At 40.9% G+C, this 18,884-nt stretch overlaps 1 protein-coding gene across 1 annotated transcript; it reads left to right on the top strand.

Moving 5' to 3' along the window:
- Positions 1–378: 378 nt before the first annotated feature.
- On the top strand, positions 379–17,161 carry LOC308331268 (ras-related protein Rap-2a). The gene is made up of 2 exons (XM_080786616.1): positions 379–1,306; positions 15,229–17,161. Exons 1-2 carry the CDS (start codon positions 993–995, stop codon positions 15,464–15,466), a joined length of 552 nt encoding a protein of 183 aa, XP_080642742.1. The 5' UTR covers positions 379–992; the 3' UTR covers positions 15,467–17,161.
- The last annotated feature ends 1,723 nt before the right edge of the window (positions 17,162–18,884 follow it).

Here is an 18,884-nt window from a genome sequence, read left to right as displayed (position 1 = left end):
TCAAATTTATAATGTTAAGCAGCTTTTATACAGACTTCCATTTAAACTCGCTGCAGCGTTACCATAGCAACAGCATCCGGTGCACTTTCCTCCTCTTGGATACACATCCTCAAGCTGCCACCGTGATTGGATGAACGCTCCCTGGATGTCACTGGGGTAACCGAATGATGGGCATTTTAACACATGAACGGAAATCTAGGTAGTGAATTTGACTGGATCCCTCCGTGTGGCATTCAAACGGTCATCACAGAGGTTTAGGGGTAGCCGATGTATCCCATTGGACAGTTTTCACATCTTTCTACCGAGGGAGGTTCCATATCGGTTTTGTTGGTACGGGAGCCGAGTGGGGACTAGCTAGTTACGCAGCGGCGGTGGGTCTCCGCCCGAGAGTATGGCGGCTCGGGTTGTATTGGTGAGCGAATGAGAAACGGAGACTTGCAAGAGATGGTGGAAAAGAAACAAAGAGACGAAAGTTGTTTTATTAACTATCGATATAGTTTTATTTTAGCATCATCTTCTCGGGTAGCCTAGCTCGTGCATTTGTGCTCACACTCCGTTCTAGGATTTGCCCAGTCCCCCCCCTCAATGTCTTCGATGGAGCAAGTTTGTTTTTTATGATGCATAGAAGGGTGAGCTGAGCTAACTAAGCAGATGAAAACCCGCACGTCCCCATCATCGGGCGCTTTTTATTTGTATTCCTTGCTATGCATATTTTGACATTTCAGCTCTCGGATGCATGTGTAATTATCATTTATCAATGCCTGACCTGCGTGGAGGAATTTCTACAATGAAATTCATCTTAGGGCACCGAGTCTTTGTGCTCTGCCATAGCTGAGCAGCGGCGAGCAAGATTGTATATTATTGACAGCCGTTCAAAATGAGACACGAATGGTGAATGTAGTTTGTGCGAGGATATTTTAGCTCATTTCAATGTCGCGCGGAAATTGATACTTTTCGACAATCTCTTGATTTAATCAATTAGCAAGGGAGCAATGCGCGAGTATAAAGTGGTGGTCCTAGGCAGCGGTGGGGTCGGGAAATCCGCCCTCACTGTGCAGTTTGTCACCGGGACGTTCATTGAGAAGTACGACCCTACCATAGAGGATTTTTACCGCAAGGAAATTGAGGTAGATTCCTCGCCCTCAGTTCTGGAGATTCTTGACACTGCTGGTACCGAACAGTTTGCTTCTATGCGGGACCTTTACATCAAAAACGGCCAAGGATTCATACTGGTCTACAGCCTTGTCAACCAGCAAAGCTTCCAAGACATAAAGCCGATGAGGGATCAAATCATAAGAGTGAAAAGGTTGGTACAATTATGCATGTGAAAGAATTATGTCCAAATACCGCGGTGGTTCATTATGGATGTAATGCACTTTTTCTGACATGTTGGCCTGTGGGCCCTGTGGTTTCAGGACGGGCCTATAGGCCTGGCCTTATGTATTCTCCTTAAGGGCAGGCTACACACCACATCATCTGTTCTATGTTATATCTGCTCACATTTGTCAACATTTTCTGGTCTTAATTCTTAAATGACTGTCTTCTCTGTTTTTAAAGATGTATTTGTTGGTCAAGGCAGTAGTCATTCAAGATCTTAACAAGATCTCACCTGCACCATCAACAAAGTCAGGGCCAGTCTGCAGCTCTGTTGTCATGACATGACAGATATTGTCTCTCACATGCTGCTGTTTGTTGCACAGAATGTCCACAGTGCTGGATGCTGCAACCTCTGTGAAACAAGTCAGTCAGAATAAAATACCCAAGCTTCAGAGCAACAGGGTCTCAGCAGAGAGCCCTCAGACACACCGCTAAATCAATAGGGGGCTTGAAGTCACATGCAACATTTGGAAAAAGCCCACCAGTTTGTGCAGAAAAGCCATGTTTTTAATGAACAAACAATCTGGTTGGAAAGACAAGAAGAGCGAGCATCCCAACCAGGAACCAGCCATGACTCTGAGCTACTAACATCCGCCACGCATGATGTAGTGGTGAGGTCATCACCAGTGGGGGATGCTGATTGATACATGCAGAGGTTAACTGAGGGTGTTTGAATATTCTGTCTTGTTATTAGTATTCCTATAGCTCAGGGCTATTGTCCTATACAGGGACAGTTCACCCCCCCAAACAAAATCAGTTTTTCTATTGATTACTAGCCCGGGTCGCCCCATGGAGAAAATGTCATTTCGGGGGTTAACTATCCCTGTAATATTAACTGATTCGAACATGCCATGGAAAATCACTGCCCAAAATAACTGCATAGACCAAGTAGTTTAATTATAGGGCATGGAGTCTACTGACATGCATGATGCATAGTTGTTGTGTACAGGTCAAGATCCTCCTGTAGAGTGTACTATAGAGTATGGCATGCACTGTGCATGCCATGTGCATGGCATGCACAGTGTCAGTGAATGAATCATGCAGTCAGAAAATCTGCCTCAATGGATGGATGTACAGAGTAGACAGTGTAAACTTCTAGAAAAACATCCTCTGTGCAAGCTGTCACTGAAGATATTCATACAGCAGGATAAATGCAGAGCACTATACAAATGCTGTTCATCACTTGGGGTGATTATTTTATTTTCCTGTGTGTGTGTGTGTGTGTGTGTGTGTGTGTGTGTGTGTGTGTGTGTGTGTGTGTGTGTGTGTGTGTGTGTGTGTGCGCGCGCCTGTGTGGGGGTGTGTATACATACACGCACAGTGCGTCAGTATGGATGGTTTGACTTTGAGGGTCAATTAAATGCAGGATCTCCCAAATGGCCTTTATAAACATTCTCCAAAATCCATGATTCTGGATGAAAGAATGAGGTCAACATGTTTTCCTTCCGTATGGAGGCATAGGGAAAAGGTGTGTGTGCGTGTGCGTGTGCGTGCTCACATGTAAGCTACATGTTCACAAGCACACAGCATATCAGGTGTGGCCCAGCTGTGTTTCAAACATAGCCTAATACCCAGAGAGATTCCTGAAATTCCTGTTATTTTATATTCCCAAAAGTCACAGGGAGCTTTTTTTCTAAAATCCAAACAATGTGATGAGCCTATTCAAATTGGTTGTGTGTGGGTGTGTTTCTGATCATTATGACTCATATCCAGTGTTCACTGTACAGTCCTTCACTGACTTGTTTACAGTGTAGAAGATTAGCTATGTTTTTATGACTTTAGTATAATACTAGCAAACGTTTATGTTAAAGGTTGAGCAAAGGATACCTCAGATTGGGGGTCTGAGAAACCATCACCAGTGAGTGACTATATGAATCACCATTAGTACTGCAACATTTGGGAAACCTTGCTTCATTTAGTTACATTTCTTACAACCTATCACTATCATATACAGACAAGGTCTCGTTGTATGTGGGTCTGACTATAAACTTTAAGACCTTATTCATAACCGCCCCCTTTCATGTTAGCCCTGCTTGTAAACAGTGTAATATACCATTTACAAGCATGCACCTAAACGCTGGTCTAAATATTGTTATGAAGAGAAAAATGCCCTGCTCACCTGTATCAAATTTACCTAGCAGAGGTGCTGGACTTAAAATAATAATATTCTCTGACAGTTTAGATATCATGAAAATGTGGATTTTCAGTGTTTTGCAATCATCAATGCAGACGTTCGGCTTCTTCAGAGTTGGATGTAGGTTGTATGCTCCATAACGCGGTGACAAGAGCAATGAGCCCATAGTGAAAACAGTTAAGAATGCTGTTTGATTGTTTGAAAAAAATATTTTACAGTATGTATGTAGAATGGGTATTCAAAGTAACAAAAGCACAAGTCAATACAAAAACTGCTACTTTGTGGACGAAACCATGAAAAGCACAAGACTTGTTTACACCGGGGTCCATCATTTTCAATTAATAGATATGCAAATATACACTTTTATGAAAAAAACAGGAAATCATCATATAAAGAAAATAAAAAGGGGAAAACGTGTACAGTATGGGGCTAAAGAGGTGGGTGGGGTTTGCATGTGGTTTGTTGAACTCCCTCTGGTGTTGTGAGTGTGGACTTTGTTGACATTAAGGAAGTATTTAGACAGGTATCTTGGTGGTGTAGTGAATCTTGTAGGCCAGACCCATTGCAAGATGCTGTACTCTGTCGTCAACCCTAAGAAATTCCAGCCTATCAAAATGGGCAGGGGTGAGGTGGGTTCTGGGAGTGAGGCCAAGTAGTAGCCTGACCAGTTTGTTTTGGGAAGTCTGGAGGAGCCTTGTTTTAAGGGCCTTTTGAGGTGCTGTGGTACCAAGCCGTGCATGCATGCATAGTCGAAGAAACTTTGTACGAGGGCTCCTGTTTTTAAGGTGTTTTTGTTGACCAGTGAGGAGATCCTGTAGCCTACAGGAATCTGTATTTGGTTGACTTTTCTGACCAGCTTTGTTGTTGTGTTATATCTAGTGTTTGTGTTTGGAGCTACAGTATGATGCAGTTTATTTCTTTCTCCATTGTATTATTATATCTGCAAACATCGGAAAAGCAGTATTTAAACAATAAATGAAATGCCATAGAATAGATGAAAGGAAGACATTTCCCCCAGTATCAATTCAAATATGGTGAAGCATTTATTTTCTGCTTGCAGAAGGTCAAGGAAGATCACAAATATGCAAGGCAAATGCAAAATTGTCTGGTCAACAAGTGTTTAAATTCCAGTCACTATAACAATGTATTATGGGGACACTCAGAAGAGTTGACTGGAGTCTGGAACTTTCAACCTGGTTCTGATAGGGGCTTGATAATGATATACTTTGTTGTGTGCAGTGTCACACAAAATATATTGATCTACAAGTTCACAGTTCAGCTTGTAGATCTAATTTTTTTAGTGTGTGACACCAGTATCTGTCGCAATCTGGCTTGATAATATACACAATGGTCGTCCATACTCGCATATAGAGGGTATTCGCATTCATAAAGTGAGTGGAAAATCGAGTGGCAAAGTAAGTTTAATGTTGTTTAACGTTGTTTAATGCAATCAGATTTGTTTGGATGTATGGGCTGTCAAGGCCAGAAAGTAGTTTTTACTAGTCCTTACCCGTCCTGAACATATGAACAGCAAATGATGTTCAGTGTGGGTAATGCAATGTAATAGATCACATTACTGATAGGGGGGAATTGTTTCCAGATGGTCTTGGGAAGTTGGGTTGGGCACAAAAGTAGGCTAATTAAACGTTTCTGTAAATGCTGTAGTACACCATTGATGTGTGATGTAAATTTGGTGGTGATATTCTGCCTATAATTGGAAGTTCAGTCAGACAACTCACAAATAGATTTACCTGAATATTTATTACAGAATGAGAATACAAGACAAGTGTGCATTATGATATTACACTTGGTGTTCGGCTCTGCTGCATTTTCTCCCTGCTCGGCGCGATTAAACACCAACGTAAAACATTAAGAGCAGGGAGATAGATATACAATAAACCCCCATGGGGAACATAAATAACAGAGCCCACCGGTGGTGGTGGGAGCAAACATCACATAACAACCAGGAACCATATGCAGAGGAAGGCAGGAAGAGCATGCAGACTGGTGAGCTTAAGTAGCCCGCCCAATTGGTCAGCTGACTACCACATCAGCGAATGACGTGTGGGACTTGCACACAATTATACACCCACGAAGTAATGCAGCATGTTAACCCCTTGAGTATAGTATGCGCCTTTGAGCATGGCATGAACCCCCTAGAGTATGTCTGAATGAACTAACTCTGCAAGCTACGTCTCATTTATTGAATATTTTCACGTTCGGTGTTGCACTTTGTAGACGGTCCCTAACCGCTCCCCGTCTGCTGCCCATGGAGATAATAATATAAGCTATTAAACGATGAACGCGGAGGTTGGCTTTTTGTGCTGCAAAGTGCAAAGCAAGTTGTAGTTTGTTATTTTTATAATCAGTCTTGCTCTATGCTAAGCAAGTATTCTGACTGAAAGACAGCGAGCGAGCGAAATAGACAGCGAGCGAGCTACCGCTAAATTATTAGATAGATTATCGTGTGAACGATGGCTTCCATTTTCGCATTGCAACTTTTCAGGAATAGGAAGCCTGCAGTTTTTATTAACTTGGTTTCCACATCAATGATGTGGAGGGGTTTCTGAACTGCCTACAGCCCTCCTATGAGACACAGACCGAGTAGAAATAAATTGTGGCATTTTATCATGATCATTAGTGAGGACCAATTATATGAAGATAGGTTGAAAAGTGGTGAAGTGGTCCTTTAAGAGAGACCACCAATTATTTTACTTTCAAATTCAACCTTTAGAGATGGCTTAAAGCAGTGTTTTTCAACCAGTGGTCCTTGAGGGGGTTCCAGGTGGTCCCCAGCTAAATGACGGGGAGTTGGAAAACAAATCTTTAACCATTGAGAGTGTAAAATTATTGTTAAACATCCGCATTACTTAATTTACAAGAAGTCTACACAATTTAGAGAATGTGGAAGAACTGGTATTTTGATTGTTTGCCTCTCTCAGCATGGAGTTGTGGACAAATATTCTAAGTTTTGCGTCTGAGAGGCTAAATGTCATCAAATGGTGGTCCGTGACTCAAATGCTGAATAAATAATGGGAAAATTAGCACTTTTTACTTTCAACAACTGCAGATGAAAATGAGCTCTTTTCTAACTCTGGCTCATTTACATGGATGTGAAAGCTGAGATGTTGATTAATGTGCCTCCCTGGTAATTAAATAAAAATATATTTATTTTGGTTATGTTGTGCTATTATGTTTGAGGATCCTACTAATCACTCATCCTGTTAGATCTATGAATGCAGTCACAGGACTTCCAACTGCTGTAATTCAATTAATTCTGAAGTCAATGTGTCAAGCTGTACCAATTGGTCAGGGAAAATAGAGGAGTGTGGTTGGAGGCGTTTTTTTGTGTTAGTTTAGCTGTTTGTTGGTATGTCTTTAGTTCATTATGCATTTGTTTTAACCTGTAAACAGTCATTTGTATTGTGTCTGCAAATACTAGTGCTGTTCGGTTCGATGTCTTCTAAAGTTATTTAGTTCTGTATCTAAAAACAGTGTTTTAAGGATATTCGTTTGCTTTCTGTATCTAAAAACAGTGTTTTAAGGATATTCGTTTGCTTTCTGTATCTAAAAACAGTGTTTTAAGGATATTCAAGTGTCACAGTGGCTTTCACTTTGGATGCTGGTAGAGGCTGAACTAAATCTACAGGACATCCAGTCGGCCGATTGGTTGTAGTTGCACTGGGAGGTCAATGAGAGCCAGGTGGACCCGCTAATGAATAAACACCATTTCTGAACGATTGCGACCTTTGAAATAATCAATTCAGGAAAATAAAAGACATGCAACACTTTGTTTTCTGCTGTGTTGCTTTTCGATGTGCGCACTATAATTAAAAGTCCATTTAAAAGTTTAATCTAAAGAACACATTTCTGAATGTGCAGTAAAGTATGGGATGTTATTACGAGACTGTCAATCATTGACAAGCTGTCGATACTGCCGAGCCAGAAAAGATATGAAGATATGAAAATAATTACATATATTTTACATATAATTACATATGCGGACATCGAAAAACAAGTGATCAGAAAACATTGTGTCATAATATGTGATTATATGACAATGGTTGAAATGCAATCATGCAATATTGTTTGTAAGCTGGTCCAGCTGGCTCTCATCGACTTCAATGCTTTCTATAAAACATCCGGTTCCAGTTTGCCTCTCAGGTGCATCATGCCCAGCATCAAACACGTCCGTTCCTTTGTTCTTCCTTGCTGTAGTCCAGGAAGAATTGAGATTCCCACTCACATCATGGATTACATATAACTGTATAATGAGGATGGGATTTGGGTTATAGACATTATAAATGTCACATCATGATGTGAACATGTTATGTTGCAACATCAAATCTGTTTAGATGCCACGCCAGAGATGACGTGATTAATCTAGCTTTGTCCAGTTCGCCACCCCCGAGAGAACGAGATTTGATTAATTGGCGCTAATCGAACGTTTAAAAAAAATTAATTTGCATTTTTAGCTAAAAGCAGCCACGTAAAAATGGCCAAAAGTCCCTGCGTGCACTCACGCAGGGAGAAATAGGCATGATCGGCACGTCGATCGACTTTGTTTCACTTCCACCAAAACAACAAGACCGCCTCTTCTTCGCTCATGTTCCAAATTCACCCCATTCGACCGAGCCTTTTGAACTGCAATGAAAACAGGCAAATTCATAGGCACAATTGGCAAATTGTTATGTAATTTGTGGACTCTTGCATCACAGTCCACAGGAAACTCGAGAACGTGGAAGAATTCTGTATAGCAATGTTGAAAACGAAGAGATGCATGTGCCTTCACTGCATGTACACATTCAGTCCCCGACTGCTCAGGACTGGAGGCTTAGGCTTGTATAGTCGAGTTGACACTGCTCACTTCAATCCTGCCCCCACCCAACCCCACTCTCGTCATCGGCCCACCCTGGCGGCCCAGCGTGGTCACATGCCACCCTCCCAGGTCAGGGGTGCTCCCACTCTGAGCGCTGTCACCACCTATCAGTGTCTACTGTCTGTGGAACGGGCAGGCATTAGCACAGAGGCCCTGTAACACGACCGCTGGGGACCTCATCACAGCACACTTCAGCAACAGTTAGCTATACATCCAGGTGACGCTTTATGAGGGGTGCTGTGTGACTGTCCAGGCCACTGTTACAGTGAGTCTCTCTCTCTCTACGTAGCCCTGGCTGATACAGTGAAGTGCTCTTGTTATTTTGTTTGATATTTTAAGATTTGCACTCCATGCTACCACTCGACAAGTCCGTCAACCATGATGTATTTTAATGGATGTAAACAAAGCATACAGTTTTAAAAGGATAATGTTTGTACTTGTCCTGCTATAGTTGATCATATCGATCATATAAATGGCCAGTTGATCACTCAACACTAACAAGTAATGCTTTTACTTGATTGAATACTTTATTAACAAGCTTATTATTAACAGTGCAGGTAGTACAGTTATACTAAAAGGATAACACAAAAACTCCAGGCACTTGTTTCCATTGTGTTCCATTTATTGTTTACGGATAAGGTCATTCTGTTTTGAACAGAAGAAATGGAAATATTTGAAATTGATAACATTTTCTTCAGTCACCACCACTGGCATACTGCTTTTGTTATTTCAAAATGCAGTGCATTTTAATTAAACCACTCTCAGTATATACTGTACATCTACTACTTACCTCAGCATTGCAGACACTTGTGCTGCAGGGCTTTCAATGATGGAGTCATCATTACAGAACTTGTTCATTTGCCAGCTGGTCGAAAGGATCCAGGGTCATTAAATAAATGTGTCAGTGGTCTCATTTTCCTTATTGCGGCACTCCAGGGAGAAAAATCCCCCTTTCATCTGTGTCTTGGTTGATTGTGAAAGCCGATGAAAAGTCCAAGACCAAAGTCTAATGTTGAGTACTGTAAAGGAATTCAGTGGAATTGGAAAGTGGAGAAGAATCTCTTGAGAGACAGCCAATCTATGATTCGTTCAATATATGTTTTGTATAGTTGTTGTCTGTTGAAGTACAATGGCTTTGCAAGAGGCCCATTGTCTCTGCAAAACAACCATGTCTATTTGACCATTTTGGCTGAGCTTGTCCGCTTTAGCCTACAGTATACCACAACTCTAGGGTAAGACAGAGTGGATAATAATGGCACATTATTCTGTGTTATGATCAACACGTGCATGGTAGACCATGGCAAATATCATTCGGCTATTATTAGAGAACTATTATCATACATAAGACTTTTTATGCTGTTGCCATGGATAATGATGAGGTGGACGAAAACAACAGGCAATTATGAAAACAGCAACGGAACAAGCAGCCTGAGAACAAATATCTTTTATAGCTTGTTCTTGTTTTCTACGGCATAAATGCTTTTGGGGGAGATTACATCCAAAACATAATTGTAATTGTTCATAGCTGACTGCCAAACATTCTTAATTGGTAACTAAACAACACAACAATTGTGCTACACAGAATATTTATAATATCAACAGCCTATCCTCATCTGTAGTGATTCCCATGGCTATTTGACTTTCTGTTCTCCACCATTATCATAATGGTAAAGTCATTATGCTTCATGTAGTGTGACTGTCATTTTCAAGTAGACCCAGGAATCAGGAGATGGAGAGAAGCAGGAGGCGGACTGACGGGCAGTTCCACTATGGCCATCTATAATTTACAAAAACCCATAAATTAGACTCTGCTAACTATAGCTTCTTTGCTTCTCCTTTCCCTTCCAGATACAGTAGTGTCACTTTGCATTTCAGATTCCCGCACATGTAATTTGTAAGACTGGGAATTTGTCTTTGAAAGTGTAATTACCCAGTATACCAGCTATGAGAGTACAGTGGCTGAGGGGAGCATAGCAAATGTATCTCGTCCAGGAGTGACAAGCCTATGCGGCTTGTAACACTGCCACATGTCCTCACCGTTTGGATCTCGTACAGTTTTGGAAACCCGTCATCATCTGAGAATAGTATCAAGAGCTTTGAAGGAAACGGGAAGAAAGAGAGTTTCCTTTTGCTACCTTGAGAGGATCCACATGAGACTTTTGTAAGGAGCCTGGATGATAGAGTACTATCCCAGCTGTTGTTTTGTGAAATCATTCATTCTCTTGAAGTTTTTTATATGCCACTGCCTGGCTGACTGACCTTGCTGCATTGAGTAGCCATGGCTCCTTGTAAATGTGCAGTTAAGTAAATGGGTAAATGGCTTAAAATATCTAGACCTTTACTGTAAAAGAGGAACGTATTGCACCCCGTAACTCAGCCAAATGCGAGAGACTAGCTCCAGGAAAGCCACAGTTCTGGGCAGCATAAAGCAGTAATCACATCCCTCTCTGCAGCAATCCAGCATACAGTACATGTATCATAGACAACTTTCTGTTAATTATTTATTTTTTACAATAAGTTTCAAGTCTCTGCATGTGATTATTATATCTTGTCATATTTTTGAACACTAAACAAAACCACGGTATGCTTTGGAGTTTGGAACACTCATGAATGTCAAGTATACTGTGAGACTGAGACATATGTGGGCCAGACTTCTGGTATGGTACTTTATGTGGGCCAGAGCCAACCCAGAGACTTTGGGACCACCAGGACTGGTCACACCCTGCCCTGGCTAGGTCTATATCAGTTGATGCATCATGCATTATAGATAAGCTATGTCTGGGAGAACCGGGGTGGGAGTTTTTGCTGTATGAGTGTTTCAGTACAAATGCATAGTCACACTCGCACGCTTTAGGCTACAGTAACACATGGCAGGTTCTGTCAACTGCTGTGTCTGCCTCGTTTGCATTGCTGTTTCTTAATCTCAAAATTCTGCAGTTGACCGCGACTGTCATTGAAGTTGGGGTCTAAAATGAGTCACGTAACACAGACACAGCTGCCCTCTGCCCCTGTATGTGTTTTATGGGCATTATCCACTGTTTAATCCAGGCGCAGACAGCGAGTGGGCAATACCCCACCCACGTCGGCACCATGCTGAATCCAATCCCTGGGAGTTTTTGTATCCATGGCAGCCAGCCGCCCTCACACCTCCTGAGTTTGCAGGTTTCCCCTCTGTTATTATGGCTATTTATAGAACTCCTCCCCGTTGGTGCCAAATGACAAGTGTTTTTCTTTGTGCTGCCCACAGCCCACTGGCCTGTGATGAGGCTGGAATGAGATACAGTATTGAAACTGCATGTAGCTTGGGTTTCAAATGTAATATTTAAAAAAGGAGCATAAATTATGATCTCATTTTTCTCCAATATGATTTTGTTCCCCCAGTGAGCATAACACACATCATGAAGGTACGTTTCTACAGTCTAGTGCAGATCAGGAGGAATGTGTTGGATTCCAGAGCTCTGTGCTGTTGGCACAGCAGTTATAACAACATCACAGGGGAGATCAGCTCAACTGTGTAATGTGCTCATCCGCACATCAGAAGTCACTTCCCACTTGAATGCCCTGGGTCAAAAATCATAAAGCTATTGACAGAAACCTTGTATCTCCGTATTTCAACTTTTAATGTTTTGTTTATTATATACATATACATATACTTATGCCTATTTGTGCTGCGTTATGAGCTTGTAGATCTGCTAATTTGCAAACTTTTGTATAGCGAATATGGCTAAGTCTGACTGTGGGGTTTACTTTATAAATATTTCAATAAAATAAAAAAGTATTTACAAGAGCTTGTGACTAAATAATAACAACATTGGAAGTTGGAACACTGGTTTATTTTTTATTTATTTTTTATTTCCTGAAAAGTATCGGTAAAGTAAAGGTTTCTGCCCAACACGGCAACAAATTATTTTCCCACCTATTTCAGGAGAGAAGAGCTGTGCTGTGTGCATTTGTCAGCCTCGGCTCACATACACTCATGTGTGTTACTCTCAATAGAATGCTGTTTCTGTGGAACATGCCTTTCACAGTAGGGGCAGGACAGTTCACAGTAGGGGCAGGACAGGTTAATGGAAGCTTGGATGAGGCAACATGTGAACTGATGACAGTGTGAGATTCAGGCTTGCAGCAACAGATCAGTAGCTGAATGGCGCAGCCGCATATATACCAAATGGCCGCAGAATGCCTTCTTCAGCGTGATTCGGTTTGACTCCCTGCTGGCCAGACTGTTTGCTGTGTGTCATTCCCCTGGCTCTCTGTCCACCTTTCCTCTCTTTACTTCACCGTTGCAAAAAAAATCTGTTACCATAGTGATCATGAAAGACAGTGGGTGTGTTTAAGTCAAATAAACCTACGGTAAATTATTTAGGAGCATGAATATTTCATAGAGCCAGGCAAACATTTGAAAACTCTTAATGATGATGAAAGGTGTCTGTATGCATTATTTTCTCCAATCTGCGATGTTGCTCTGTATCGCCGGCAGAGGTAGGGGGGGGGGGGGGGGGGGTGTGTGTGTGTGCGTGTGCGTGTGTGTGTGTGTGTGTGTGTGTGTGTGTGTGTGTGTGTGTGTGTGCGTGTGCGTGTGTGCGCGCGTGCGTGTACGTGCGTGCATATACTCTGTAAACACCCGTTAGTTGTGCTTGATCTTTTCTTGTGTTATTTTGTTTATGTTAAACAAAATGAAGGCGACACAGTGTTTCCTTATGTATTCTATGGCACTGACATACCGAAAATAGAGTTTGTGGGGGAAATCCTGGCCTGTTCAGAAGCACAGCAACCTACATAATGTGACATGTTGTGTCTTTAGTTTCTCCAGTAGTAACTAGTCCAGTTCCACAGTGGCATCCACTCCTCGTGTAACATGGCAGCGAGTTCAAAGCTCACAGGATTATGGCCACTTCCTGCCCTCAGGGGAGTGGGGCTATGTCGCACCATTTCCCAGTGGTGTAAAGTAACTAAGTACATTTACTTAAGCACTTGTACTTAAATACAATTTTGAGGAACTTTTACTTAAGCGAGTATTTCCAATTTTAAGTACTTTTACTTCTAGTCCACTACATTTAAGAGGCAAATATTGTACATTTACTCCACTACATTTAGAAATGAGACATTCAGCATAATGAGTACTTTTTACTTTTGATACTTTAAGTACATTTTGATGCCAATAGTTTTGTACTTTACTCAAGTACATTTTGAATTCTGGACTTTTACTCGTAACAGAGTATTTCTACATCGCAGTATTGATACTTTTACGTAAGTAACACAAATGTGAGTACTTTTTCCACCACTGTCTGTTGCATCAGGCTCCAAACAGACACTAATGGTGTCATGAGAATATAGGCTAGCACGTGGACATGCAGAGTGGTCTATTCTTCCATGTAACCCCCCAAACATTCGATAACTGCTATAGGCTGTTTTAGTCAATTGTATTTGAAAATAGTATGGATGCACTTTACATAAATGGCTCATTAATTGCTTGATTGATTGTCTTTCAGTGCCAGAGAGAGACATATTCTTGATTGGCTCTTGTAGCAGTACATGTAGAAAGATGGATGAGGAGTACATGTGTCACTACAAGCAGGGTGAAATAGGTCTGCAACTAACGAATGTCTTCTTTTTAAATTAACCAAATAATTTGAGTTTGTTTTTTTATAATCAATTAAATCAATTAATCTGATTAACCACTTAAATGCTGTTCTTGTACAACGGCATGCAAGCTTGTAGATCTGGCATTCACCCACAATAGCAGATCTACAAGCTTTGCAGATCAGTTATTTTTGTCGAAGTGTGTAGAGATGAGAATAAAACGGACCAAATACAGTTCAGTCAGGACAACTCATGAATGGATGGAATATGTATTTAATATTTATTGAATATAAAATGAGCAATATATTTATTATAGTTTGGCGATTAATTGGATCTGCTTTTTAGACCCCGATCAAGCGCATCAGGCCCAACCATAGGGGCTCCGAATCCCCCGTACCTAAACGGCAGATCCAAAACGACAGGTGGTACGTAGCTGGGGTGGAGGAGGGTGAGCAGCAAAAGTTTAGCAGAAAGCAGCACAGCAGTATCAGTGTGCAACAGCAAGCAAGCAGGATGAGCAGTGCAAACTTCCAGTTTAAATAGCCGGTATGAAGTTGGAATGAGTGTGTGTGATTGGATGAGTGAATCATGTGAATGAGAACGTGATGCTGAGGCGGCCCAATGAACGGCCGCCGGCAAGTGCACTGTATAAAAAAGTGGAGAGAAACAAGTTTCAATGTCTTCATCCTTATGCTAACATGCTGTCTTCATCAGTATAGTATGTCAAACCCACAGATGTTATAGTTCAGAATCATTTCCAAAGTGATCAAATTATTTTGTGCAATTAAATGGTCAGCTAGATAATGATAAAAAGGTGAGTATGTGAATACCAATGATGGTACCAATGATATTTCAGGATATTGTTTACTAATGAATTACATTGTTTCGGTACTTTGGTGTTTAAAACGCATTCCTACTTCATCTAGTGTAAACTCTAAACAACTATCCTCTCTCTCTCTCAATTCAATGCAATTTAAATAAAGGTGAAGTAAAACTAAAATGCACTAAAACGTGGCGAGTTCTCCGGTTACCTCTGTGACAGGCGTGATGCTCCTTTGCAACTCGGGTCCCTTTCACTAAGACTAGAGGGTTTAAGTCAGTGGTTCCCAAACTGTTCAGCCCGTGACCCAAAACAGAAATATTCGCCCGGGACCCATACTAGTGAAAATAGTGGTTAAGAAAATTCTCGTTAACTCACTTTCCTCATGTGACGTCTCTCTCTCTCTGTGTGTGCCTGGGTGTCTGTCTGTGTCAGATACGAGAAGGTGCCAGTGATCCTCGTGGGAAACAAGGTGGACCTGGAGAGCGAGAGGGAGGTGTCCTCCAGCGAGGGCCAGGCATTGGCCGAGGAGTGGGGCTGCCCCTTCATGGAGACGTCGGCCAAGAGCAAAACCATGGTGGACGAATTGTTCGCCGAGATCGTAAGGCAGATGGACTACGCCGCGCAGCCAGACAAGGATGACCCCTGCTGCTCCTCTTGCAATATACAATAGCCCTCAGCCAGGGCCTACAAGGAGCACGTCAGGCAGGAAGTCTATACTTAGAGGAAGTTGTTTCCGACTTCAACAGAGAAATATACTTCTAGACACAAACACACGCATACACACCTTCACATGCGTGAGTGCGCGTGAGCGCACACACGCACACGCACACGCACACACCCCAACTGAACAAAAATCCATGGTTGAACTAGTGGGATTTTAACACTCCCTCTTTGGTGCATAAAATGAATCGTGGCATAATAATAATAATAATAATAATGACATGTCAGTAATTAATATAATTGAATGAAGAATGCAAGGAATTTGCCGCAAGAGAAATTGACAAAGCTGGACAAATTAAAAAACAAAAACAAAGTGCACTCGCCTTATGTTTGTCTCTGGTTTCTGTTGTTTTGGTGCATTTTTTTTATTTTATCTTTTGGGTTGATACAAAAACAATGAAACAAAAAAGATTCAACAGTGTAGAGTTCAGTTACTGATCAGGTTTTGTATGCTCTAATACAGTTGTTGTGCAAGCTGCTTTGGTCAAGGATTTTGGTGAAATTATCCTTCTGTTGTTGTTTTGTTCAGTTTTCATGACCCAGTTTTAAACACAGTATATCTAGCTGGAGTGCTCACTGCATTGTTTCTGTTACCATGCAGCTAAAAAGCCACTGTACACAGACCTAAAAACTACTTGTTAAAAACATTGATGAGTAATTGTTTAGCGGGTGTACCGTTTTCTTTCTTTTTTTCCTCTCTCTCTAAGCTTACAGTTTGTTTTTTTAATTGGTTGGCCAATTTGTTCTTATTGTTTTACATCCAGTACTTATCACAGACAGAACCAAAGAGGTGACTTGAAAGCGCCTCCATTTATTTTTTAATTATTATTGGTTTAAGGGAATGGAATGAAAATGGTTTAAAAGTCAGTGTCTTTCTTGAAACATCTGGTGCAAACTAGAGGTGTCATCTCCTTTTCAAATGTTGTCATTTTGGAGATCTAATTGTAAGCATAGCAGAGTCTCACATATATTTTAGTTCGTTTGTTGCTTGTTCATTTAATTATTTTTTTTATTTGTGGGGGAGGGGGGTCTTGAGCCCATCTCTGAGTCTAAATAGCTCCACCAAGGATCTCTTATAAAAAATCTATCTTCTCTTCAGGAATGGATGACACTTCAAGTGAAGACACCAACATTTGTCATATACTTTCCATTTCTGTTCTCCGCACTATCAAAATGGTGTTTGAGATTTTCAAACATCCCTATTCCCATTGTTTATGTATTCAGAGTATTCAGATTCATAATAAATATAATAATGATGGCGACAATAATGAGAATAATTGTTGGTAGTGTAAATATTTTGTATTGAAAGTGCCAGCTCCTTTGAAGACACTGACTCAACACGTGGAATTGTCAACTGTATGCATGGCTAGTAAACAAAAAAGGACTTTTATTGTTTGAGATTAAAATAGGCTGTGGAAATGTGCAAAGCAAACACATTCACGTTTGGATCTGGACACTGTTCTCAACTGTACATCTATATTGCCACGGGAACCAGACTTTTCCCCGTGTTACCATTTTCATTGTTGATTTTCTATTTTTTTATGTGACCATTTACTCTTTATTCCCTTCCCTAAATTAATGGTGACACTGTTTCATTTGATACCTAAACAATAAAAGTGTGTTCAACACTAGACTGAGACTGTGACATGTCTCTGAAGTGAGTGGCATAATGTCAAATTGTTGCTGGGAAACTGTTTTAGAAGGAAATTAATAATTTGATATCACTCTTGTCCTGGTTGTTTGTATTGTACTTTCATGAATAATATATCTTTTGTATGTCCCCATTGGTGGTGGTACACAGATATAGATTGATATCTTTGTTGTTGAGTACTGGTCCTGGAATATGTATAGCTTACTTCTAGCCTGTTCGGTTGTGGGCCCAAATACACAGTTTACAGGTCCTTACTTTAACCACAAACCCCAGCTTTCATATTCTGGTCATGTCATAATAGGCAAATATAAACATCTGGCAAACATTCAGCAAAAATAGCAGATGTACTTGCTTTGTGAGCTAGTAGTAGATAGTATTTCCGCTATTATGCTGTTAAAAAAAGTATGCATTGGTCTGACTACAGCAATAATGTGCATGGACTGCTTTAATGACATGTACATTAGATTATAATACAGTCCACTAGACACTTTCAGGTTCCTGTATTTTACTGTAGTAGGTACTTCTAGGTAATGGAAAAATGCATTAATTAGGCCCAGTAAAGTGACTTGTTTCCAATTAGGTAATGAGTTGTACAAATTGCTACGGTAGATATGTCAACAGTAATTTGATCGTAAATGCTATAAAGCCATTGTGACATAAATGTGGTTCTCTTAGAGTAAAGTTTGTAAATTTGTTAAAAATTGAGCGGTGCCTAACCACTCCAATGACTGGCCACATCTGTATCTGTATGTATGTCTGTTTAGGGTACAAACAGCTGCAATACCACTGGGTGACCTAAAGTGGCACTGTTGAGCAGCCTAAATGACCATTCACACTGAGCATTATAACTAACTGCAGCCAGCTAGCGGTGTTGTTGAGCAGCCCGCACCGCTCAGTTCACACGGGTGTGATTTTTTTTTAAACAAGCACACATACTGTAGATCTAATGCTGAATTTAGATTTTTAAGCTATTGGTATGGTGTTGTTTAGCTATGTACATAGCGCTCAAGGATTCGTGTGATTCCTTATTGTGTTAGCCACAGAGAAGCAGAGGGGGGAACACTGTGCTGTTTCACTCTTAAAAAGTCTTGCACTCTTGTATTATCTCTCACTCTCCTTAGTCCTTACTCTCTCTCCAGGGGACACTACAGCCTCGATTAGGGGCAGCTCACGACAGTGAATACTGAGGATTGTTTTGTGTGTTTATTTAAGATGCAATTATGATTTTAGATATATTGTACAATGACTATGCAGATAGCCAATTTGAGCTGGGCTGCATGGAGGTTAATTCTCTTGTTTGATCCTGGAAAATGGATTCCCAGCTTTGAATTACATTGACTATTAATGAACAGATGTTGCATTGTTGTGGCCACAGTATGTGGCATTGCAAATATTCAATTTTTTGTAATATGAAAAAGTTATATGAAAAGCTAACATTCTCTTTTCTTTATTTGGATCCCCACTAGCTGCCGCCGCCTGCCACCAATGTACAGTAGCAGATGTTCTTCTCTCGTTGACTTTCATGTGAACCCAAAATGTACTTGAGGGATGAAAATGCAAGAAAGGATCAAAGCCTCCTCTTGATTCCTGTCTCTTCTCGGTTCACCTCCAGGCTAATTTTAGCAATGGTGTCACTGATGGACAAGTACAAGTGTCACATCAGGGGAATCACTGGCTACTAGATCTAAAGAGGTGTCTGCTGCATCTCCTCTGGGGC

Source organism: Protomyctophum bolini, assembly GCF_963924005.1.
Source record: "Protomyctophum bolini genome assembly, chromosome: 16".
Taxonomy (NCBI): Eukaryota; Metazoa; Chordata; class Actinopteri; order Myctophiformes; family Myctophidae; genus Protomyctophum; species Protomyctophum bolini.
Note: the sequence above shows the minus strand (reverse complement) of the source record. Positions and strands in the feature narration are given on the sequence as shown.